At 39.2% G+C, this 27,515-nt stretch overlaps 1 protein-coding gene across 2 annotated transcripts in view; it reads left to right on the top strand.

The window, feature by feature from the left end:
- Nell2 (neural EGFL like 2) overlaps positions 1–27,515 on the top strand; it is a 286,357-nt gene that overhangs the window by 67,322 nt on the left and 191,520 nt on the right. For both annotated transcript variants that reach the window (XM_036208219.1, XM_036208218.1), the window contains exons 5-6: positions 24,996–25,169; positions 25,259–25,355. In XM_036208219.1, coding sequence (XP_036064112.1) covers positions 24,996–25,169; positions 25,259–25,355 — 271 coding nt within the window. The remainder of the gene's footprint in view (positions 1–24,995; positions 25,170–25,258; positions 25,356–27,515) is intronic.

The raw sequence follows: 27,515 nt of genomic DNA, 5'->3' as shown, positions 1-27,515 counted from the left end.
AAAGAAGGGAAGACCATCAAGAGCATCTCAGAACTGGAAGCAGGTGCCAGTGAACCACGGTGTGCAAACCGCACCAGACAACAGCCTAATTGTGAAACTATGAGGTCCTCACTGGCAGTGCACCTCTGAGCCACAAGGAAGGCTCATTTACTTGCCCATCTGACGTGCCGGCTTCAGATGGCATTGTCCAAATGGAGGCTGCTATTAAAATTAAAGCACAAGTTTACGTGAGCATCATAGGCTCAGGTTTTCCCGAGTATGCATAGCTATCTTTATCTTCTACAAACAACCAACAGATCTGTGCGCCTGTCTGAAAGAACCAAGACACTTGGGACAGTCAACGCAGCCCGCTCGGCATTTCACATTTCTGAAGACTGTATTTCAAAGAGAAAGAAAAAGAAAACGGGTCAATAATTTTAAGATGCTGCTAACAATTTCTTCAGTGACTGGAGAAGAAAAATATACACAAAAGTAAAGGCTTTCTGAAAAAGCAAAAATAGATTTGTCAGTAAAAAATAAATGAGAACTTTCTCTGCAATTTCCAAAGACCTGTTTTTCTCTTTTGTGTTTTTCAAAAGCTAGTTGCTTTCAGATAAACAGAGTCCACTTTATAGATGTGTTATGATTACCTGGCCTATCTTCTTTATAGCTTATGAGATTTCTCTCTTTTTATGAGATGGTCTTGGGATTTACATAAACTGGTTCTCATGAAGTTGCTCTTAGAATTTTCCTGATATCCAAGTGTTATTTATGCTCCTTGCTTCGAATGCTCTATGCATAGCATACATAGAGATAATTTGTGGCAATAGCTTTGCAGATAAATATAAAAATGTCTTGTAGTTTGCCATCTTTTTCAGTTTTAATCAACTTGAGGTGAAAAATGATTTTTTCTACTCTTTTAATATTAATTATTACACATTCTGGAAGAGTAAGAATGCACTCCCATGTGAGGTTGATGAAATGTGCTTGTGAGTGCTTGATATGCAGTAAGCCTTTTTTTCTTTTGTGACTTAAATAAAAATGAGACTTGATAGCAATATTTACTTGGCTTAATGGTTTTGAACTAAAAGATGACCTTGTTTATTGTGGATAAAATTAACAGGTTGACATAAAAGCTGCTACATCTTTCGTTCTTTGGCTGTGTAGTAATAACATTAAAGATAATGGGATTTATAAATTAAAACTCCAAACTCCAAGATCTACATGATTTAAGGCCTCTCACTCAAATCTTGTTCCCCCTATAATAGTGTTTCGATATAATTATCTGTTTCCAACACAATAGCATTTCTAATGTGCATTTTATACCTTCTCTATTCTGAGGTGGCTGTGATGAATCTTCTAATGTAAGTTTGCATTCATACACATTACTGAGAGGCATGCAGGTGGGGTGGTTCATTAGAGAAATAGAACTGAACTTGGGACTTTGTAAACAAATAGCATTTGCCTATTTTCTATCAGTACCATGTTAAGTTAGGTTAACTGATGGAACAAAATTTATGTTTTAGTATGTAGAGATAATCTCCTAGGGCACAAATCTCCCCCTGTGCTGAAGAAGTGAGTGAAAGGATCACATGGTTACTGCTATTGTGACTATTTGCTGTGTAATCCCAGCTGCTCCATCATACATCATACTATGCCTCCCTAGTCAGGGATGGTTCGAGGTCTCTATCCTGTTTTGTCCATGAACAGTCATGAGGCTCCAAATACTCCAGACTGTGATGAGCTCCTCCTCTTCTCTATTGCTGCAATAAACTGCAGATCCTGGGGGACCAGTGCTGTGGCTGTTTGCTAGACAGTGTACAGAACATCCACACAGTCTTGATCTGAGGGTATTTAGTCCTTCTGACTCAGTACCAGAACAATTCTCTGCTATTCTGTACATTACTCATTAATTTTTGTCTACTTTAAGTGATCTTTCTTACCATGAGGTCTAATACCCTATTACATCTACCTAGATTTCACACTAATATTTGTAAGAAATGAAGATCTAATTCTTCCCCCAGAGTGATAAGTAATTAGCCCAGTATTGGTCATTTAAATTCCTCCTTTTCATATGAAATGAAATCTTATGTTACTGTTAAAAGTTAATCCTATTTTCTCTTCTGTGTTATTAACTAAGTAAATAAATGTACCAGCAATATAGTATATGCAACCATTTTCCTATTATAAATGTGGATTTTAGTGTACCCATTTTAAAAATGTATATTATACTTCATGTCTTCTTGTTCCTCTTAAGAATCTGCTTTTGCTGTCTGGAATACCATCCTGGTTATGAAGCTTAGGATCAGTTGTTAGTTTACAGTACAAGCATGACTAGGCCTTATACTGGAATGATATTGCATTTATAGATTAAATGTGTTAACTTTTTTTTTCAATTCTCATGGTACTAACCTTCTTATCCAGGGTTATGGCTTGTCTATTTTTCACATTTTATGTTCTTTTCTTATAAGAGTACACACATACTTTATTAGATGTATTTCCAGGATCTTTTATAGGTTGGCTGCTAGTGAATTAGGATCTTTACTTTGTATGATATTTTCTAATTTGAAAGAGTTATCAATTGCTATATTACTAGAAAAATCACATTTTTGTTTTGTATCAAAGGTTCATTCATTCACATTATTTAAGCAAAATAATGTTGGAGTTTTTTATTCAACTTAGAGTATATTAACATTTTGAATATATTGTCAAAGTTATTCTGCTTTCCTTAATGTGTGAGGCATGCGTTGGCATTTCAAGACTCTTTTCCAAGATGACCACATAGTGTCATTGTGATGTACTGTAAATCTGTTAAAGTCTTCTGACATGAAGACAAAACTACTCAAATAGTCTTTATGCCTTTGATCAGATTCTTAAAATGATTTTATAAATCACTCATTAACATTTGCAGAGATCTTTCTACCATTTATTAATCAAAGAAATATAATTCAGTTCATTTAGAACAGTGGTTTGGGCTCTTTGACAGGGGTCACTTAAGACCATCCTGGGGTTGCCCAACACCATTAGGAAACACAGATATTTACATTATGATTCATAACAGTAACAAAAAATTACAGTTATGAATTAACATTGAAAATAATTTTATGGTTGGGTGGGGGTCACCACAACATGAGGAACTAACTGTATTAGAGGGTCACAGCATTAGCAAGGTTGAGAGCCACTGATTTAGACCATGTTTTATTTTTCCCTGTAGTTTAGTGTGTTCTTTTTTAAATAGCCAGGTCAAACGTTATTTTGTCATCTCTACTACAATGAGGTTAATGTTTTCTGCATTGCTTAAGAAATCATATCTTCCTTGATCATGTGGGCACTTGAATTCCATTGATTTTTTTTTTTAGCGAAAATCTTACATTTTCTCTTGTGATTGAAGCCATGTATTGATTTGTTTTTATCACAGCTGAAGCAGAATTAAAGCCATTCATAGTTTACTTTTTTTTTTTTTTTGCCATCGACTTATCCATTGACCAGTTTGAAAGATGATGAATCATGTGGTACCATATTTCCTTTATTCTTTACCTTTTGGTTGTTTAAAACTGTAGGCATTATGAAATAATCAGTAGTGGGGGTGGAAAATGCTGAGGATGGTGAGTGGTCCACAATACATGTAACTTGCTGACTTCCATTGGCAGTTCATTCTAGTTAGCTAGTAAAATGCCCCGGTCAACACCAGAACAGAGGTGAGAAGCATATTTGAAGCAAACTATAATGAGTTATTTTGCAATTGTTTTAAGCTTACGTGACACATTGACACACTAAGACTTTAAGCTATGTGTTTACATTGTGTACAGTTTTACACAGAATTATATCCAAAATATTTTTAATATGGCATCTTGAAAATGACTACAATTTGTAAAATATCAGCTCCTCAAGTACTTGTGAATTTGAAGTTTTATATATTTGTTTATAACTTGTTTCTCTTTAAGACATGATCATTCTAAATAGTCTTTTCATTGTTTTCCTTTTTTGTAAGAATTCATATATTAACAATATAAACATTCTCAGTCATATATATATTCACATGCACACACATGCATTCAAACCATGATAGATTCCTTAGGCAAATGTTTCCTTTTATTATACGAAAAATTTGAAATAGTTGCAAACCTACCTACAAGTTATAAAACAAGATAAAATGTCCTTATGTCTTGCCAGATTTCCCAGGTGGTAACATTTTTACTTTACTTGCTCCATCACTCTTAATCTTTTATTCCAATAACATCACAGACATTTTCCTATATACATACAGCATACAGCCTCAATCGAGTCACCAGCATTGTTGAGTTCGCAAGATGGCTAAGCAGGTAAACCCACTTGCTGTGTAAGCCTAGTCACTTGACTTCAATCCCTGGAAGCTATGGAAAGGTGGAAGGAGGGAACTTTTCCTCCACATGGAATGCACAACATGCATGCCTACACACACAGCACACACACTAGCAATGGTAAAAGTAGGAATCAATGTCGACACCCTACTATAACCAATCTACAAACTCCAGCCAGCGTTTTATATCTAAACAGCATCTTCTTTTCTTTCAAGAGCACATGTTTTCATTCTTTGTCGTGTGCTTTTGTTTTGTTTTGGTATTATTTGTCTTAGGTTTTTTTTTTTTTAATTTGTTTATTTTCCTTTTCCTTTTTATTTCTTAGAAAGAAAGAAAGAACATGAAGTTGTGGAGGATCTGGTAGTGGTGTGTGTGGGGGAATACCAATACAATAAAAATATATTGTATGAAAATATTTACAATCAAAACGTATTGTATAAAAATATCTTTTTGTCATTCTTTTTTATTCATTTTACATAACAACTACAGATCCCTTTTCCTGCTCTCCCCACCCCCACCTCCCTCCCACCCATCCACCCATCATTCCCTCCTCCAACAGGGTTAAGTCCTCCCATGGGGGAACAGCTAAGCCTGGTACATTCACTTGCAGCAGGACCAAGCCTTTCCCTGCTGCATCAAGGGTGAGCTATGTGTCTGACCATAGGTAATGGGATCCATAAAGCCAGCTCATGCACCAAGGACAGATCCTGATCACACTGCCAGGGGCCCCTCAAACAGACCCAGCTACACAACTGTCTCCCATATTCAGAGGGTCTGGTCTGGTCCCATGCAGGTTCCACAGCTGTTGGTCTAAAGTTCGTGAGTTCCTTTGAGCTTAGTTCAGTTGTCTCTAGATTTCCTCCTCATGATCTTGCTCATATAATTCCTCTTCCTTCTTTTCTACTGGACTCCTGGAATTTGGCCTGGTGCTTGGTTGTGAATCTCTGCATCTGCTTCCATCAGTTACTGGATGAAGACTCACTTGGTTCAGTTGGAGCTGGTGGAGTCTGTATCTCAAGGAGCAGCTGCAGTCTTGGAGGATGGGTGGGTTTGGGGGATTGAGGTTAGAGTCCAGTGGGGGATGGTGGTAGTCAGGCCTGCCTCCAAGAGTCCTGCCTGCTGGCCTGCAACTGGGGCTGCAATAAATGGGGGCAAGGGGGTGCTGGTTGTGCCCCGGGGCCTAAAGCCTAGAGGCTGGGGTGACCGGCCATATAAAAATATCTTATTTTTAAAAAGAAACACATGTTGCACTTTGTGATCCCTTATGATCTCCTCCAATCTGGAGCAACTCTGTTCTTTCCAGGACCTAGTATCCTCTGTGGCCTTACAAGGATAGGCTTCTTACCCTCATCCTGTAGGGTCATCAATGTCAAACCAGGAGAATGATGCAGGCCACACATTCTTGTCAGGACCCTCATGGCAGTGAGGATGGCACTTCTCAGTTTAGCACTGCTCTGCTGAGACACAGCGTGCTGTTGTGTCTTCTCATGGGTGGTGTTGACCTTCCTCTCCTGAGCATGTTCATGAGTCCACACGTTTTCCCTCTTTGGTTTGTATTTTATGGGGGGCAACTCTGCAGTTTTATTGCAGAAATTTGTTCCTCATCAAACCTCCACCTACTTTTCTTAAGCATCCTCTGAGTCTTCCGACTATAATGGCTACTATTCTTTTCTTATAGACATGAATAACGTTCAAGTATTAAGCATAATACTTGTAGTCAAACTTGAAGAAAATATATTTACACAAAATATATTCTAAAATGCACAACTCAAACTGTGTTTACATTTCATTTTAAAATGAATATTTGTATTCCCTACATAAAACATTTTTCAAAGTAACTATTATATCTTTCCTTATTGAAATTTACTTATGTGCAAAAGTGAATGAAGTCTGTTCTTGGTTTTTCATTCCTAATTCTTTAAGTGCATGTTTTTCTTCATTTTAAAAATAAAGTGGGTTGTTCATTTTCCATTAGCCAGTAACTTAAAAAGAAGTATTACAAAATCTTTTAAATCTCCAGATGGGTGGAGTTCAGGCCATATTGATCAATCGCATTAAGGGAATGTGCTGATTTTTCAGCAGTTCATTTCTAAGAGGTTCCAGAATGGAGAGTCGCATGGACACCTAAGTGTGACAACCCCATACACAAGCCTGATGATGCAAAAGGAAGATGTGGCAGAACCCAGGTTCAGAATGACTGTCGCTCTAACTCAGTTCAGGAAACTGAAGAATGGGTACTTCTTTGAGGGCCTGCCCGGGGCCTCCTTTCCTCTCTCTTTTGGCCTGATGAGGTGCCTGCCATGTTGGTGGGTCATCAGGATTTGGTAGATAAATGGCTGAGAAGTATAGAGCATCTCTGGATATCAGGCCCGTGGTAGCTGTTAGTTTCTTAAGGCATTCGAGAGATCCCTGTATTCACTGTAAGGTTTAACCTTGGTTAGGCCTCTCCTGGGTTAGACAGTTCTGTAAGCAGTTTACTATGAATCAATCTCACTTGTTCATTGTGGTTTAGCAGTGGGTACAACTTCTGTCCTTGTTTCATAAATAAGGAAGTGGGTCCTTGAGAGGTGCTGTCCCAGTTATGAAGTTACAATAAGTTCTAGAATCAGCATCGAACCCAGGCTGCTCAGCATCACTGCCCCTCCTCCCAGTCACTGTCTGAACAGCTGCCCTTTCTGCCTGTTTTAAAAGAGGATCCTGAACTCTGCACTTCCTCCAAAAGTTGGGCTGGGCATACTCTAGCTTTTTATTGCTTCTCAAGACATTAGGATTGCATTTTTCTCCCATAACATCACATGGCCCATTAAATCAGATGTGGTATCAATATGCTCTACATGATAGGGAAAGTTTTTTTTTAATTCAATATTTCTAATTGTTTGTCCACACAAATGTATATGATCAAAACTTGAAAATGACGTTCTTCCTTTTGGTATTTCTCTGTCATATAGAACTTAGGGCCAGGTTGCTTTTGTTTCCGTGGCTAAGGGTGCCCTGTGCCCATTTCACTTGCTTAGGAACTCTTAGGTAATACCATTGCTAGCATCAAGAAATCACTCGGTGAGCAGTTCAGGACATCTTCAGTATAAACAGGAGGGGTGATGGTGGCCCGTGGAGCGCATCAGAAGGCAGTGCTGTAGTGCTGAACCTGTCTTCTCCCCAGTCCCTGTTCCTTCTTCCCACAGCGCCATGTTGAGCTTGCCTGTGTGACTGAGCTTTTCGTCCACTGCAGTTTAAGAATGTGTTTCCTACAAAGCCACCAAGGACTCTCAGTCTCCTACTAGATTACTGTTGACTCTTAGGACCTTAGGAAAGCCGACTGTGAACTTCAGAGGAAGGTTTGAAACCAGAGGGCACAGCACATGGGTCCTTGGTGTCTCCAGCATCCCTGTCACTTGAGGCCAATCTCTTCCAAGCACTCAAGCATCAGTTGTTTAGGTGAAGGTGAATATGGAAATCCCCACTGGGGAAAGCTCATTTTTCTCTTTACCGTATTTTGTGAGAGTGGAATTTTAAGTACACATTTGGGTTTATAAAACCATTTAAGCATCTGAACATTAAGAATATTCGTGCATTCTCTTGAACATCACACATACATACACATACGCACACAAACATACACACACACACATACACCCTCCCAGTTTATCCCAAACTATAAAAGTATTCCATGTATGTGTAGATTTGCTTTTAAGGGATTACCATGTTTTTTAAAAGTCAAGACCAACTTAATCTACTTAATAAGTAAATGTACACCTAGATTATCCTATGTTTCCTCTGGATTAAAAGCTTGACCCCAGTGTCTAATTTAGACGGAAAAAAAAAGTAGCTTGTTAGTGGACTGGAAAGGTGGCTCAGTGACAAAAAGTGATTATGACAAAAGCATGTGGACCTCGGTCCATCTACAACACTCGTGGAAAACCTGGATACATTGGTATATGACTATAACTCCATCTCTAGGAGAAACAAGAAGTTAATTCTGGGATCTTGCTGGTCAAGGAATGATGAAAGTTTCAGTGGGAGACCCTATCTTCAAATGTGAGGTGGAGAGCTGCAAAGAAATGCACCCGGAGTCAATATCTGGACTCCATATAGACATGCCCAGACACTGAACACCCTGTCCGTGTACACAGCACTCTTACACACACACACACACACACACACACACACACTACATTTTAGATTAACAAGTACATAATATATCATACATGACTAAAGAATAATTTAGTGATTCCTCAGTGAGCAAGTCATTTCCTTATAGGCCATAAATCTGTTTATATATCTATTTTAGATCCCTACCCATAGTGAAGTGGGTAGGATCTGAGGATCTGGCATATTAATAAATTGATTTTAAATCTAATTTGAATAGAAGTACATATTACTTGCTGAATTGTATTCATTAGAGAAAGAAATTTCCTTTTTCATGTCAGTATTAAAAATGAGTGTTTGGATAGTATTTTTGCTTCTCAAGCCAAATGAAATGATATATCAATACATTTATTACAATCATGAGAATTTTATTACTATATCACAATATATAGGTATACAGGTGCATCCTTGAAATTTCAGAAAATAGTGACAGCAGTGTTTGTATGGAAATAATTAAACCAGTCTCCAGTTTCCTTGTGTAATATACCAATCTAAATTTCATGAAAGAAATGAGGACCATTTCTGAAATAAGATGATGTTCATTGCAGAAGAAAGGATAGTAAGAAACAAGAGTTTGGGAAGAAGGTGGAGATGATGTATTCTCAACCTGGCACACCTTGGGAGACACCTGCTGTCTTAGCCACCATTGCTGTCACTGTGATAAAACACCTCAAGAAACCAGCTTCCTAGAAGAATTTCTTACTCTGGCTCTTAGTTCAAGGCCGTCATAGTAGGGAAGTCGCAGTAGCAAGAGCTTTTTGTGTGCTGACTCTGGGGAAATACTTTCCTAGGCAGGTGCCTTCTGGAAATCCATCAGCTTCAAATTCAGCTTCACTCGGGTTCTCAGGAACAGAGCTGTATGACACTAGATTCTTCACCAAGCAAAGCACGTGAACGGTCCCCATCCCAAGTGTTGCTGGAGTCCTTATTCCCCTCTGAACTTCATGAGCTAGGCTTCCATGGTCTACACTTCTCTCAGTACTTTTTAATCTTCCCAGACTCATCAGAATATCCCAGTAAGCTCTGCTGGCAGCTCTTGAGGGCTTTTAAAATCACTTTCCAAACTCTTCCGCATTTTTCCCACAAACTATTTCCAAAAACTAAAGAGCTAAAAGATAAGTTTATCACAGAAGAGATTGTTTCTAAAAGAAACATTATTTCTTGCTTCTAATTAGGTTATTTATATATTCACATATTTCTAAAATCATCATACAGTTTAATTACCATGTCTTAAAAGTCATGCATCATTAGTCACTGTCACACAATTTTAATTATTGTAGTTTTATAATTTATAATTTTGATGTGGCAATCCTATATAGTTTATCTTTTCGGATCATTTTATGTATTTGTATTTTTTCACATTTTACTGAGATTTTAAAATCAGCTTGGATTTATTGGGATCTTATTAAATCTATATATAGATTGGGGTGATCATTGTATATTTATAGGAGAGAATTTTTTTTATTTCTTTCAGTTACATTTTAAAGTTATTTTATAAAGTTTTCACACATTTTAGGCTACATTTACTCTTGGAGATTCTGTCTTGATGATATCTTAATTTGCATCATTTAGGATTTTATTTTTGTCTTTATCTATTACAACTGAATTTGCACTTTAATACTTAATCCAGCAAATTTGTTAACTAATTTGCTAATTGTAGCAGTTTTTGTAGAATTTTATTTTCCAAGTTAATCGTCTTATTAACTACCAATATGATATGTGATATTTCTTCATTTACAGTTCTTTTGTCTTAAAAAATGATTTATTCTTCTGTCATACAATATGTCCCTTTCCTGTACTCCTCTCAGTACCCCCAACGCTCCTCTCCTCAAGATCCATTTCCTCAGTCTCCCCACAGAAAAAGCCAGGCCTCCTAGAGGCATCAGCCAAATATAGTACAAGACACAATAAAACCAGACAAACCCTTGCATCAATGATGGATGAGGCCAGCTCCAGAGAGGCTAGCTAACAGGGAAAGACTCTAGGAGGGACACATGGATGATCCAGTGAAGGAGAAGCGAATGAGATCTACATGAGTGGACTGGGTGTGAGTGTGGGGGCGTGGCAGAGGGCGAGGAGTGGGGGATGAGAACATAGGGAAATGGGAGGGTCAAGCTGGAACAGGGACAGAGTGGGAGGGCAGGGAGGAAGATACCATGATACATGAGGACATCATGGGAATAGGAAGAGATCCACCTTGGAGTGCTGGCAGTGGTCCAGAGGGTGCCTGGACCAGTTTGCTCTGGTGACCAGTCTAGTGAATACCTTAACCATCATCACAGACCCTTTGTCCAGTGACTGATGGAGGCAGATGCAGAGATCCACGGCCAGGTGCCAGGCTGAGCTCTAGGAATCCAATCGATGAGAGAGAGTGTAGGGATTCTGCAGGCAGGGGACATTGAGATCATGATGGGAGGATGTGCAGAGATGACCGGCCACACTAGTGGAAGCCCATGAACTATGGACTGGTGGCTGTGGAGCCCCCATAGGACTGGACTAGGCCCTCTAGATATGGAAGACAGTTGTTTGGCTTGAACTGTTTGGGGGGCACACAGGCAGGGGGATTGGGATCTGTCTTTGGTACATGGGCAGGCTTTGGGGAGCCTGGTGACTGTGGTGTGATGCCTTGCACAGCCTTGGTGCAGTGGAGAGGGGCTTGGACCTGCCTAGGCTCAATATGCCGGGCTCTGCTGACTCCCCATGGAGACCTGGATTTGGGGGATGTGGGGATGTGGGGTAGCTAGGGCTGGAGGGCTGGAGGATGGGAGGAGGGAGGAGGGATCTGTGGATGGTATGTAGAGTGAGTAGAAAATTTCTTAATAAAGAAATGAAAACAAAATGGGTGAGGCAACCCCTTAGGAGGAAAAGGGTCCCAAGAGCAGGCAAAAAAGTCAGAGATACCCAGTACTTTAGTAGTCACCAAGACCTCTAATTTTGTATGGACTGGAAATGAACTGACTGACATCATTATTCCTTATCTCATGGAAATGTCTTTTGACATTCCAACACTGAGTATGTGTTCCAGTTATTGGATTATTTTTGTGTGTGTGCTTCATCTCATATAAAAGAACTTTGAATTTACTTGTCAACATTAAAAATATTAATGGCTTTAAATTTTGTCAAATGTATTTCTATTGATTAAAATTATTTTTTCTCATTTTGTGAGTGTTTGATGAATTATAATAGAGTGACTTTGAAATGTGAAAGTAGCCTGAATTTTCTAATCCCATTTTGCTGTTTTCTGTATGCATGAATAGATTAAATCTACTAATATTGCTTAGGCTTTGTATAACTTTTTATGAAAGAAATTAGTTTTTAATTTTTCTCTCTTCTAGTGCTCTTGTCAGGTTTTAGACTCATAAAATGTGACAATGGTTTTCCTTATGAAATAGTTTTCATAAGAAGAGTATGAACATGAATGTATATAGACAACAATGATTTGTTTAAAGGAAACAAAAGAGAGCCAGAAGATGGTTCCTTGTATAATCCAATTCAGTAACTAAGGTAATTAAGACAAGGCAGTATGAGATATGTAATCTTAACACAAGAACACAAGAAATATGAAAAAGAGTGCTGTGACTATACCTCAACATCATAATTTCTAGTAATAGATTTCAAAGACACCAGAGTGTATGAAATCCCAAGAAGGAAGAACTCAAAAGAATGTTTGTTTTGGTGTGTTTTAAGACAGTGTCTCACTATTGAGCCTTGGCTGGTCCAGAGCAAGCTATGGAATTCATAGCAATCTGCCTGCCTCTGCCTAACTGAGCACTGGGATTATAGGTGTGCACCAACACACCCATTTTGTTTTAAATACTCCGTAAGACCCAAAGGAGTCCAGGTAGTTGCATGAAATTGAGAAGACAAAGGATACAAATGAGGACTTGGTAATGAGAGACAACTTCATGGTTCTGTTGTTGTTTGTCAGTACTATGGATGAATGCTAAGGCCTCAAGTGTGCTGGGCAAGGACTCTACTCTGAGCTACATCCCCAGCACAGGAGATAAAAATTTAGAAGTGAGGAGTTCAGGAAGACATTCATTTGGGAGCGTCAAGGTTAGTTTATACTAAAGAAAAAAAAAGAATATCAGGGCCCAAAGAAAGATTTTTTTTTTTTTTTTTTTTAATAAAAGATACCGCTTCCATAGAGACATAAAGAAAAAACAGTGAGGAGAACATTGAAGACCTTCGGGATGCCACTGAAAATGTCTTCATCATCAGCATATCCAAAGGGAAGACGTGAAGTGTGAGGTGAAGGCCTGTTAAATGAAATTATAGCAGAAAACTTCCCCAGTATCGGGAAAGAGCTGGGCGTTCAGGTACAAGAGGCCTATAGAAGTGTAAATACACAGGGTAAGAAGGAATCCTCACCCTGTTACAGTAGTGTCAAACTGTTGAAAGCATGAGACAAAGACACATTTTAAAATCTTCAAGAGAAAGCCACTGTCACGTTTAAGGCCGGTCCTCCTAGACTAAGAACAAATTTTTCTATCAGGTACCCCTCAAGGCCAGGAATGATGGGTCTCAAATCCTGAAAGAAATTTAGCACCAGCTCAGGTTTCTATTTCCAGCAAGGCTACCCTTCAAAATTAAAGAAGTCATGACTTTCCAAGGGAAGAAAAAAAACTAAGGGAATTTATGATCAGCCTTCCAGCCGTAGAAAAGATGTGTGAGGGAGTCTTGTGCTGGCAAGTAGAAGAAATAGAAGTAACATTATGATAACATATGAATGTATAAATTTCACTAGAGGAGAAAAACAATCCAGCATCATCAATATAGTAAACCATCACATAGAAAGATGATGGGAGCAAAATAAACGAAAACTGTTCAGAACAACTAGAAGAGAATCAAAATGACATGTGTAAGGGCGTACTTTCTGAATGATAACTAAATTGAGATGGTTTAGCTCTCCAGTTAAAAAGTACAAGTTGGCTAAATGAATTCCAATAGGAAAGGCCCAATAATATGCTCCCCACAAGAAAGCCACATCATCAGAAGAGATGCACATTCAAGTAGAAGGGTGACAGTTATATTCCATCCAATAGAATTTGAAATGAGCAAATGCAGATGCACCAGTATCTGATAAAACAGATTTTAAAACAAAAAATAAGACGAGACAGAGAAAGTAACCGCATGATATCAAGGGATAAATTCATCAAAAAATGTAACATTTATAAATGTCTTTGTACCTAATGTTGGAGCTACCAATTGTACAGGACACCATTAGACATAAATGGAAAAATAGGCACCCGTCCAGCAATGGGGGGAGTTTGATTCCGCACTCCTCACTATTGGACGGACCACCCAAACAAAAACATCAACAGACATGATGTTTACACTATCATTTATAGACTGAAGGACTTCAGTTGTCTGCAGAACATTCCATCCAAAGGCTGCAGAATACACATTCTTTTAATTAGCACATGGAATTTTCTCTAGAAAGGAGAGTATACCATGACAAAAAACAATTCTTAATTAACTGAAAAAATAGAAATTATATTCACAATCTTTCTTATAAGAGTGAGATGAAACAGCAAGATTTAGACAGTTTGTGAATACATGGAAACTGAGCTTTTAAGCAAGCAGTGAATCTTTTTCAAATTGGAAGGGAAAAATTTTAAATAGTCTTAAAAAATGAAAATGGAAGAACAAAATCTCAAAAGATTTGGGATAACAGCAAAAGAAATGCTAAAGATGTTTTAGCAATGAATGCCCACATAATAATGTAGAAAACTTGCAAATATATAACCTAATGTAAACAAGAACATATCATAACCCAAATCAACAGGATGAAATAAATTACAAGGATCAGAGCAAAATTAGTGAAATCAAGTCTAAAAGTGACAACACGAAGGAACAGTGAAAGAGATGGCTCTTTGGAGAAAGAGATTGAAGAAACAGACGACAGGAACTTGAAGAAATTTGAAGAGATTGTTTTAGAAAAATGTGGATAAACATAATGGAAAATCTAGAAGTAGACCCACTACCACACTTGAGCTAAAGAGACAGAAAAACTGAAGATATTAATAACAAGTGCATTATGAGGGACTCTGGAGAAACAGAACGGACACAATGTATATATTACAAAAAGTACCCACTAGCCTGGCTCACTTTAAAATAGCGGCTGGCCACCTGCCTGCTACAGTGGCTGGGACCTGCCGGCTGCTTAATTTTCAAAGCTGGATTCCACCGATAAAACCAAATAACACAGCAAATAGGAACGATGCTGATTAAAACATATAAATGATACCAATGTATAACTTTGTGTTATTACTTTAGATAATTTGGATGTAATAAATGATTTTCTATATGACATAATTAATATACCAACCAGCAGATAATGCAGAAAATTAGGTGGGATGGTAGAAATAGGAAAACTGTCAGTGTTTGGTCCCTTCGCATTATAAAACTGAAGTCCTCAGAACTTCACTGTCTTTTCAGTGTGAGGTTTTTCAGATCTCCAAGGAACAAAGGTTTGTGAAATTTGTTCCAGGATGTGGAAAATATGACAGCTTCTCATTTGCATTTGAAGACTGTGATCTCAATCCTGATTCCTAAATGTGAGCACACCTACATGCATGTGTGCACATCACATGTGTACACATACGTACTCAGTCGCAAGACAGTGCCCAGTAGGAAGAGCGATACTAACATTTTCACTAAAATGCTATAATGAATTTCAGAGATATATTAGAAAATAGAATAGTGTAGCATGACTTTATGAACATGAATATGAATGTTCATATTCTAATATTTGTGATTTTTTTAACACTGCCCATCAATGCATCTATAATAATTATCAGTAAAACTGTGTTATGAGTAAGCCAAAAGATGTAGTGAAAGGATTGGATCTAGTAATTTGTGTGAAAAGCAGTGAGAGCCATTGAGAGTTACACGTGTGGGTCACTTTAGTAGACAATGAAGTCAGTGACCAATGTGGCAATGGAACTCCCTGCATTCGCCTTGGGACCTCAAATCCACTTTACCCACCCACACATACTCAAAGAACTGGCCACGAATTTAGTACTTTCTTGTCCATCCCTACACTGTCGACCCATCTCTCTGCCTTGATTGTACCCTTGTGGCTGACCTGTACTGAGCAGTCTTAATGCATCATCTGACTGCTTGCAAATGCATCCTTTCCATCTTACCCTTTAGTCCATTTGCTCTCTCAGCCCAGACAAATGTTTCACATCTTCATGTCTGTACTGCTAACCCACATGTCCTCACTTAGAGGATGAATTGAGTCCTAAAAGAAATCAAAAGAGAGTTTCCAAAGCTTCTCCCACTGCTGACTGTAACCATGTGTATCTTTTTGTTTTCTGAGAGGCTTTATGTGCCTTCCCTGCCCATGACCCTAACAAAGGCTACCTCTGCAGCTGTATTGCAGATCCCATCCTGTTTCAAGGACATTGCTGCAGGACTGTACATCTTTTCTAGTGTTTTGGTTTTGTCTTGTCTCTGGTGTATGTTTTCAGTGTATAAATATTTTCAAAGCAATAAAACCCAATCTTTCTGTTGATGTCACATTCGTCTCTTTTAGCTGTCCCCTTGTGCCCCCTCTGGCTTTTTACCTGGTTCACTCCACTCATGCACAGCTTTACTGCTTCACTAAAAGTCATCATGACGTCCCTCTTCTCAATTCTGAGTCTCCATCCTATTGAACTTTGAGCGGCACTTGACTAGGCTAGCGATTCCCTCTACCCTGGCTTCCCTGCTCACACTTCTGGCTGTATCCTTTCCTGAGCAGAACTCATCCTGACAATTGAGTGATGTTTTTGCAATGAATGTCTGCATAAAAATATAGAAAGCTCTCAAATATATAACCTAATAAAGACAATACCAGCCGGTCGGTGGTGGCACACGCCTTTAATCCCAGCACTCGGGAGGCAGAGCCAGGCAGATCTCTGTTGAGTTCAAGGCCAGCCTGGTCTACAGAGTGAGTTCCAGGAAAGACACAAAGCTACACAGAGAAACCCTGTCTTGAAAAACAAAAACCAAAAAACAAACAACAAAAAAAGACAATACCATATCATAACCAAAATTAGTGGAAGGAAATAAATAGCAAAGATCAGAGCAAAATTAGTGAAATCAAGTAAAAATCACAACACGAAGGAACAGTGAAAGAGATGGCTCTTTGGAGAAAGAGATTGAAGAAACAGACATGACAGGAACTTGAAGAAATGTGAAGAGATTGTTTTAGAAAAATGTGGATAAACATAATGGAAAGTCTAGAAGTAGCACTGCCAGAAATGAGTTAATGAGATGATGTTGCTGCACTTCAGACATACATATCCAGTGAGCTCCTCATCTTCCCTTGGATCTTTGAGTTATGTAGCTGTGCAAGTCAGAACCTGGGATCATCACTTTGGGCGAATTTGCTCGAATCTTTCCCATTTCTGAAGGGCAACCATTTTCTTTTCAGTGTGCAGACTAAAAACCATGCCAGTTTTCCTTATTCACCTTTGTTTCTCTTGCATATTAATACTGAAAAAAAAAAACCCTCTCTGTTGTTCTCCCTTTCTAATGTCTGCAGAGTTTGTCCATTCTCCCTGCCTTCCCTGGCATAAGAGAGGCCTAGAATGAAGCCCCAGCTCAATTAGAATTGAGTCCCCGCTCTCACCATCTCTACAATGTACCAACAAGGCAGCTACTTGCTCCCAAGAACTCAAAGCTTTGTACAGTCATTGTATTAGACTGCTCACTACGTGGCCTGTCTCCCTGCCATCCTGTACCTTTCTGCCTGACCTCTTACTGTTCTGTCCCATGATCCCCTCTGTGGCAACACTGGATTATTTATTGTTCCTTGAGCTCATGGAGCTTCTTCCTCTCCCAGGGTCACTGCTCTCCAGGATTTCACCAGATGTCGCTTTCTTTGCATGACTTCACCTGGGTTTCCTGTGTCACTTCTACATATTTTCCTTCCCTATCCCACTCTTTTTTACATTTTGAAATAGAAACAAACCCACCATGCAACCTATTTATTTCATAAAATGTCCTTATTTATTTTAATATACCTTGACAGCTCTCTTTTCACGCCTTTAGTTTGCTTCTGTATTTTCAGTGACTACAGCTGATCTCTAAAAAAGTAGCAAATAAAAATTGTTGGATGAATTAATGAGGGAGTGGATATAATGAATCCCTTGAAATGAGTATGACATTTGAACTAGCAATTTAATTTTTGGTAATTTATTCCAAGATGATAATTGTATAAGTGCATAGAGAAACATGTATTGAAGCACTTTTATAGAGAATGAAAATTGGAAACATTAATAAGAAATTAGAGTTTAAATTGTAGTATGGCTAGGTCTGGAGAGATGTCTCAATCGACTCAGTGGTTAAGTGCACTCGACTGCTCTTCCAGAGGTCCTGAGTTCAATTCGCAGCCACCACATGGTAGCTTACAACTATCTGCAGTGGGATCAGATTCCTTCTTATGGTGTATACACAAAATACATGAATAAATAAGTCTTTTAAAAAAATGGTATGGCTATATTTTGAAATACCATGCACCCCTTAAAAAGGATAACACTCTGTTTTCATTGACATGGAAGGGTAATTTATGATCAAATAGAAAGACCATAAATAACACATATAAAAATCTAAGTGTTGGTATTTTCCTCCTAAGGAGTCCATTAATAATCCTTTTTTATTTGTTTTGTTTTGGGACAAGATTGCTCTCTGTAGCCCTGGCTGCCTAGGAACTCACTATGTGGGTCGGACCGGCCTTGAACTCACAGATATCTTCTTTCTGTTTCTACATCTATAGTTTTCAACCTGTGGGTGGTCACATCTTTGTGGTCAAATGACACTTTCACAGGGGTCACCTAAAACTATTGGAAAACACAAATATTTACATTATGATTCATAGCAGCAGCAAAATTACAGTTATGAAGTAGGAATGAAAATTTTCTGGTTGGGGTCATCACAACATGAGGAACTGTATCAGAGGGTCACAGCATTAGGAAGGTTGAGAACCACTGCTCTACATCTATAGTACTGGAATTAAAGGTGTATACCACCAAGCCCAGCAACAAGACCATTATTAGTGTACTGGCTAGTTTTATGACAACTTGACGTCAATTGAGAAAATGCTTCCATAAGTTTGGGCTGTAGGCAAGCCTGTAGGACATTTTCTTACTTGGTGATCGATATGGGAGGACATAGCCCATCATGGGTAGGGCCACTCCTGGGCTGGTCATACTGGATTGTATAAGAAAACAAACAGGCAGAGCAGCCTAGTAAAAGCACCCCTCCATGGCCTCTGCATCAGCTCCTGTCTCCAGATCCCTGCCCTGTTTGAGTTCCTGTCCTGACCTCCATCAGTGATGAGCAGTGATGTGGAAGTGTAAGCCAAATAAACCCTTACCTCCCTAAGCTGCTTTAGTCATGATGTATATTACAACAATTGTAACCCTGGCTGAGACAAGCAGTCCTGTTCTTTCTCCTGCTTTTGTATACTTTATGAAGTTAATTCCAACATTTATTGTAGCTCAAAAGATTGTGGAGGTATGTGTGTATGTGTATGCATATTTATTTGTGTGCACATGTGTATGTGTGTGCATGTGTTTGTGTGCATGCTCATGCAAGTATGCACGTCAAGTGCTTTGCAACTAGTCATTTACCTTTTCTCCTGCTTTTTCTTCCTATAAGGCATAAATATTTAGTTTGGAGTCACAAATGCACTTCATCAAATTTGTGACCTCCTTATATAATTCACAAGCCATATTTTACACCTGTGTCCATGTGTTTTTAGACTACCAGTGTAGTTGTTTTTCCGATATCTTTCCCATCCTTACAACAGTGAGCTCACTCTGTGTCCATCCTTCAGAACAGGCTCTGAACTTCTCTGAAGATATCGTCTCCACGTCTTCGTCTAGTTTCTTCTGACTTCCTCTTAGTCACAGCTTAGTAGAGGCACACAAGAGGGCTTACTCTCAAGCAGTTGCTCCCTCTGCTTCCCAACTTCTATTATTGACATGTGTCAATTAAACATACCATAGGCTCCCTAGGGACATTTTAATATAAGAAATCATGTACTTGGACCATATGTAGCCCCATTCCAACCCACCTCCTTTCTGGCCTACCCTCTCCTGATAGTTTCCTTGGCTTGCCAGCCTCACCTTTACTTTCTCTTTGTATGTTTGATGTATCAAACAGCTGCTACACTTTTCTCCAGCAGCTGGAATCCTACATGTGTGTGGCTATTGCCACAAAATTTTTTTGGAAATTTTTTTGGACATACTCCTACTTGGAACCATGGAAGGCCTTGCCACCATCTGAGGTTGTGGGGTCCTTGACACGGTTGTGCCCATGTCAACAACATGATGTCACTCAGGACTTCATTCCTCTTCAGACATTCCTCCACCCCCTCCAGCCCTAGAATTATTCTGTCTTGTTGGCCCCATTAATAGTAATACATTCCCTTTGTTTAGTGTGTAGCTATTTTATATGATGGATAGGGTGATACTAAAGCCAGGATGTTGGATGCCAGGGCTTCATTTGTGAATTAATTGCAATTGCTACTAATCTTTTCTCTTGGTGATGTAGCTATGGCATCTGGATATCTTATTCATGAAACTTTTTCCAGACTTCCAGTGTCCTGTTCTCATTGACTATGACAAAACGTCACTTTCATTATGTATTTATTACTGAGGGTCTCCAAGCTTCAGCGTTGCTTGTCTTGTTCAAGGCCACATTCTCAGTACAGACTATGATGACATTTGCAAAAATAATTAAACTAACAGATTATTATTGTTTAAAAACCTCTTTCATTTGTGGTTTCATGTGAGAAAGGTATTTTTATTGACAATGAAGTGCCTCAGAAGCCGTCAGTTCTAAGTCTCTGGATGCATTCACACCATCTGGATGGCTGTTTTGATGGAATATCATAGATGAAACTGCAGTATTACTATTTGGGTAGATTCTTACTAAAGTACTCTATGTCCCACAGATTCACATTTGCTCAAGATACAATCCAGTGTGAAATTTCCATGGTGTTTCCATAGAAAGTATCACCACCCCATAGGAACTGTAAATCATCACACCGATGTGTGCAAAGTGTGTATTCCTTGTTTAGAACTACACAATATACATACTGGATCATATTTAATTTAATTCTGTTAACAATTGTGTGAGATTTCCACTGACATTGTCCCCACTTGATAGGGAAGGAGAGTGAAGGTTAAGAGGTTTTTAACTTTTCCATTGCCACACTTAGTACAGTGGAGACAGAAGTAACATTCTGTGGTCCCTTAAATTTCTGAATTATTCTGCCTTGCTGATGACCAAATACCATAAAAAACAAACAGACTAACATGGCTCGGGTCAATGTGGCTTTTATAAGGGATGTCAATCAATGGACACAACCCTTCCTCTTTTCACATCTCTGGCGTCTGAGGGAATGGCTGGATGCAGCTGGGGTACACAGCTTTCCACATGGAATGACCAGTGCAACCTCCCTCACAATGCTTGTGCCCCTGTCAGACCACTGCATTTCTTTTTATATTTTATATTTTACTGACTGTGCTACAGCTCCCTTCCTACCACTGTGGTCAGCTTTTCTATGAGTGGATTATTCTCCTGTTTTGCCCTTAGCTTTGGTCTCCTGAAATCTGCATGTTCTCACTTAAAAGAACCACAGGCAACTAGAGGATGCTGAGAGCAGGAGCAATGGTCTTCTCTGAGGAAGAGTACACCAATAGTTATCTGATACCCAATGGTCAGCCCTGAAAACATATACATGAGTAACATTATACAGACTGAGCAGGTTATAGTTATGGATATACGTTGTGTGTGTGTGTGTGTGTGTGTGTGTGTGTGTGTGTGTGTGTGTGTGTTTGTGTAACAATTACTAAAACAAAGAGGCCATGGATTTGGAAGAAAACAAGGAGTGGTATAATGGAGAATTTGGACTAAGGAAAGGGAAGAGAGAAATGATGTAATTATACGATCTCAAAAATAAAATGAAAAATGATTTAAAATGTATTTAGTTTGCTTGTTATTTCCAGAGCTGGCTTAAGATAGCCTTTATAAAGGTGTTGACTGATGAAATATTAGCACTGCTGAGTGTTTCCTACTTTGTGTGTATATGATGTTGCATCTTTATCATATACATGAGAAAATGGAAGCAGGGAGAGGTCAGGCCATCTGGCCAGGTCATATGCAGCAGTGAGGGGCAAGAGTGGAGCTTTGAGTTCAAGGCCTGTACGTATAGGCACTTGCAGCTGCACCTGTGACTAAGAGTTTGTCATCTGTGGTGGATGCTGTCTTCTTTATCAGCAGTGAGCTGTCACTCTTTTCAAATTTAGGATTTCAATATAATTAGCATTTCTACTGCTGTCTAGAGGAGGACGCCTGATTGCAGCAGTGTGGCTCATGTCTCAATATGTTGAGAATTACCAGGTATATAGAAGGGTGTGGTATATTTGCAGATGTTAATTTTTTTAAAAAAGCAAATGCTTTTCTATTCTTAAAGAACTAACTAGTTGAATTGATAAAGTAATGAGTATTTGTTGCTATATGATGAGGTAAAGTGTACTCATAAAATTACCATCTTAAAAATATTCAACATCACTAAACTGCCATGAGGGTGTGGTTATTTTTCAAAAGATGACAGATACTGGTGAGGATATGGAGAAAAGGTAACTCATACACCCTTAGTGAGAGTGAAAAATAGTTTATCCGTCAAGGAAAACTGTATGGTATTCCTGAAAACACCCCACCGTATTATTGAGTACATATCCAAAGAGGAGGGAGTCGGTGTGTGAGGGCTGTTTGCACTTTCATAGCTTCTGCAGCAGTATTTTGCAAGATATGGAACCAGCTTAACTGGCTGTGGGATGGTAAGAAAAAGTAGTCCTAAAAATAATGAAATTTAGTCATTGATGTATCTGGAATTTACTACAGGACATGTAATAAACCCAGATATGAAAAGACAACTGATATGTATATTCTCTCTCAAAAGTGGAAGGTAAAACTGTTGACCCCTTAGAAGTGTAAGTGTTACCAGAGAATGAAAGTGTATGAGACAAGGGAGAATGAAGAGAAGTTGGTTGAAAGCTAGAAAATTAGAGTTAAATAAGAATAACTTTTAGTACTCTGAAACACAGGAAATGATTGTTAATACTTTATGGTATGTTTTAAAAACCACTAGAAGAAATGATTGTGAATGTTATCCCCACAAAGACATGATAAATGTTTTATATGGTGAGTATGCTAATTGTTCAAATTACCTTTTCAACATTCATGAAAATCACTATTATACCACAAATTCACAAATTTATTATAATATCAATTAAAACTAAATTGTAAAAGTAGCCTTTAGTTTGTGGTTTTTGGATAACCAAATTAATGTTTTCTCCTCTTCTTCCTTCTTCTTACTGGGTTTTACATTTTTATTTATTCTTTGAAAATGTCATACATGCGCACAATGCTTTGTGATATATCCACTCCTCTCTCTCAATGGCCCTACAAAACTCTCCATCACATCTCCCTCCTAACTTCCTCCTTTTCTTTTCCTTTATTTCTTTTTAATCCACTGAGTCCAATGAGTGCTGCCATATGTGCATGGGTGTGCAGGGTGTGCGGAGTCATTCACTGTGGCCACAGTCCTAAACATCGCTGACTTCATCTTTCACAGCAGCCATCAATTCACAATAGTTCCCAGCTAGGTGTGAAGCCTCTGGAGCACCCCTTCCATGCTAGAATTTTAAAAAATTAAAATATAATTTTATTCACTTTTCCCCTTGCCTTTCCTCCCTCTAACCACCTCTTCTTCTAGCCCGTTACTCCCTCTCATATTGACGTCTTCTTTTTCTTTGATTATTATTGCTATAGTTGTATATATGCGTGAATATATAATACAGCTTTCTGTGTCTTTTTTTGTTTGTTTGTTTTCGAGATAGGGTTTCTCTGTAGCTGTGGAGCCTGTCCTGGACTAGCTCTGTAGACCAGGCTGGCCTCAAACTCACAGAGATCCACATGCCTCTGCCTCCCGAGTGCTGGGATTACAGGCGTGCGCCGCCGCCGCCGCCACCACCACCACCACCCGGCATGTCTTTTTTGTTGCTTGTGTGTATATGATTTGGGGATGGACTAATCACTCTGTGTTGGATAACCAATTAGGGGGCTCATCGTTGGAAGAGGTCATTTCTCCTTCTCTCAGCAGTCATTAGCTGCCTATAGGTCTTTGTCTAGACTGGCATGCCATGAGATTTCATCCTTCTAAGTTATATTCTGGAATTTTTCCTGGCTTGATCTTGCACAGATGTTGTGTAAGGTAGTAACAGCTACTGTGAGTCCATGTGTGCACCAGCCAGGTCATGGCCAGAAGACAGAATTTCACAGCAGTCCTGCTCATTCTTCAGTTCTGATGTTCTTTCTGTCACTCCTCTGTGGTTCTCCCTGAGCCTTAGGGGTGGTGGTGGTAGTGGTGTGGTATAGTTGTCTTCCTACAGCCGAGCACACTCACAGTCTCTGTTTTCAGCACTTTGCACCGTCCACAGTCCATATCGCTACATTAACCACTACTGACTGTCACTTAGAGGCTTCTCCGACCAAGGCTGAGAGCAACACGACTCTATGGATGTAAACATAAATATTTAGAAGTCATGGTCAGGGCTGGAGAGATGGCTCAGCCGTTAAAGGCTAGGCTCACAACCAAAAATAGAAGGCATGGTCATTTAGTAAAGCAACATCATTTTCCCCTGTGGCCTACGAATTTCATAGCCATGACTTTTGACCATGTTAATAGCATAAGGCATGAATTACCTCTGTGGTACAAACCTCCAATCCAATCAAGAGAGCAGTTGGTCACTCCCATCGACAGTCCTGTCGCTAGTACACAGTGGACACATCTTGCCTGACAGATGAGCACAGCAGCAGTCAGAGTCTAGCACTGGATGACGTCATTGATGTCTTACTATCTAGTTATGGTGGGTAACCAAAAGCAATGGCGTAGCTGGTGTTTCGGGTGTCTCTAGAGCCTCCCTGACCAATAATAACTCGTGGGCAGGTAACCTGTACTTCCCACCGAGACTTTCAGTCAACAACCAATGTCTTCTGCGAGTGGCATTGCTCACAAATGGGGAGTTACTTCTGTTTATACATATATACATGCATGCATATACCCATATTAGATTATATATCTAATATATAATGTGTATATATTAAATTACAAACTAATGGGTTTTCATAAAGCTTCTCACTGTGACCTTAGTTTTAGTCAACACACTTCTTCTCTCCTTACCCCCTCCCCCTCCTTCCCTCTCCTTCCTTCTCCTTCCCCCCAGCCCCAACCCATCCATTCCCACTTAAACCTTTCGCTCACAGTGTTCTCCCCCGTCCTTTCATATCACATATGCTCCTCTATCTCCTGCTGTTTATTGTACGTCTTACTTCGAATGTCTGGTTGTGTTTGTAGGGAGAATAGAACCCATGTGCCTTCTCCAGCTTTCTGGAGACAGCAGCTAATGTAGTCATTGTTGGACTTTACCTTTGATGTATCCCCTGTGGCTCTTCTCTATGAAGGTACCTGGAACTGGAAAGCAGTGGCCATCGGAATGAGATCAGACTGCATTACCGCTCCGGCACTCACCGTCCTCACACGGAAGTGTTCCCTTATATTTTGGCTGATGCCAAGTGGCACAAGCTCTCCTTAGCCATCAGTGCCTCCCATTTAATTTTACACGTCGACTGCAATAAGTAAGCAAACCATTCTCATTTCAAAAACTGGAAGAATCTTAAGAGATTCCCGTGTGCTCATGGCCTTTCTCTGATATTCTATCTTTCAGAATCTATGAACGAGTGGTGGAAATGCCTTCCACAGACTTTCCTCTGGGCACCACATTTTGGTTGGGACAGAGAAATAATGCACATGGATATTTTAAGGTATCTTTTGGCTCCTGTCTGAGCATGAATTAGAAATGGAAATAAATTCTAATGAGTTTGCAAAAGTACATTTCACTTTTTATAGCATGAAACAAAAATTCTGTTAGTGTGTTTTTATTTGTATGTATTTCTATTTGTTTTCTATTTCTGTTTCTTAGAGCATAATTAATGATTTATTAATTTTATTTATGTCTGCATGGGACATAACATACTTGAAGTTACAGATGGTTGTGAGCTGCCATATGGGTGATAGGAACTGAGTCCAGATCTTCTGAAAGAACAGAGAGTGCTCTTAACCACTGGACCATCTTTCCAGCCCCATCCTAGAACATTCTTAAACTGGTGAAAATCACTCCCATTTGCATTTGATCTTTATATATTATGCAGATGACAATCAGGGTGTAACTAGTGATCATTATGACATTCTTGAAATTAAGAATTCAAAATAGTAAAAATAGAAAATTTTAACATAGAAATAAACATTCTGGCACTGAAATGTCACCTGTGATGATGCTTTTACAGAGACATTAGTAACCCAGGGTTAGAAAAATTACTCACAGTTTCCTCATGCACCAATCCCTTAAAACAAAAAGCAGTCAAAATTTATCTCTGATGAAAACTTAGAAGCATTCTGTATTTCCTTACTGGAGAGGATCAAATGGTATCCCAACTGAATGCCTGGAAGTCTTTAGGATGAATAAATGAAGGCCAGGGAAATGGTTGCCTGCTGCCTGTTGTGTGAGCATTTCCCCAGGGCTGTGACCATTATTAAATCAGAGAATGAGAGGGATGTCCAGCCTGTGGACTTAGTGAGCAGGGAGGCATAGTCAGTTCAAGATTCTAGCCCAGTACATTATGTTCCAACATTTACTTAACATTACCCATTCTCTGGAAACCAGATGGTTTTACTAAACTATTCCATTTATTCCCTCATTTTGAAAATGATGACTAGGGTCTTTTCTCCTTCTTATAAATATGCACCAACCTACCCAGAAAGGTGAAGTAACCTGCCCAAAGCCAGGCTCTATTAGGTGACAGATGTGGGGAATTGATTCCACTCTTTTAAAACCCTAAGAATCAATCAATGCCCCTTTCCCATGCAAGGGACAACAGATGCATGCTGAGATTTCCAAATCTCTCTCTATTTAATTATGGCCATCTTGGAGCTCAGCTGTGGCCTCACAGCCCCCACACATCAATTATTTGTATAGCTATGTGACTTGCTGTCTTTATTGTGGTCTGAGAACAGTACACAGTAGAGGCGTGCAGTACATGCTGTACATACCAGTCTGATTTTTCACGTTGCTTCCGCCAAGCCATAGCATCACCCAAGCTACTTCCCTAATCCAGAATCAAGAACAGATCTAGTAATTGCCACACTGTGTACTAAAATGTTGTCACTCACATTGACACATACTGCCAGTCACAGTAAATATGTAGAAGAAACACCAGATCACGATTTGGGTGGTAAATCTTTATAAGGAAGTTATGCTCTTCATAGCATACTGGTGTAGTCCCCACCACTAGACTTTCTGCTTTGCATTTTTCAAGAGGATAAAGTTAAATACAATAAAAGTACATGAAGCTGATGAGAGACGGGGTGGTGGGGAAGAGGGAAGGCTGGGATATGTTAGATGAGGTTGTTTCTGTTATCACTGTCCTTGCTTTGAGCCCATCAAGCTAGCTGTGTAGTGGCTAAGGATGCCTGTGAATGCAAAGCCTCCTGTGTACAGTGGGCCATTTGCAGCTAGCATTTAAATAGCTTCATGCTGAACTTTCTGCGTTCCTAAGCACTCTAAAAAAAGCCTTGCTTTATTTACCTGCTTACTAAATCCACCATCCTTTCTGATTCGTGAGATCAACCTTAAAAAAAAAAATAAAATCTCAGTGTAAAAATGAGAAATGTTTAAGTGGGCATAGCTTTCATGACTCAGTTTATCCACCCTTTTTCTTTGGATCATTGTTAATAAGAAACTTGTCTCAGGGCTGTGGGGATAAAGCCCAAAGTGATTCTTATGTTGATTGTTAAAGGTCACTCTGAAGCCCTGCTTCTGTGGTGAGCTAAAAATGAGTTCCCTAAACAATGACTGTGGCCACATCCTGGAATCTTGACATTTAATCTTTAAAAGTGTTACCAAGGAGAAGCTAACTACCTAATTC

This window comes from Onychomys torridus, chromosome 16 (genome assembly GCF_903995425.1).
Source record: "Onychomys torridus chromosome 16, mOncTor1.1, whole genome shotgun sequence".
Taxonomy (NCBI): Eukaryota; Metazoa; Chordata; class Mammalia; order Rodentia; family Cricetidae; genus Onychomys; species Onychomys torridus.
Note: the sequence above shows the minus strand (reverse complement) of the source record. Positions and strands in the feature narration are given on the sequence as shown.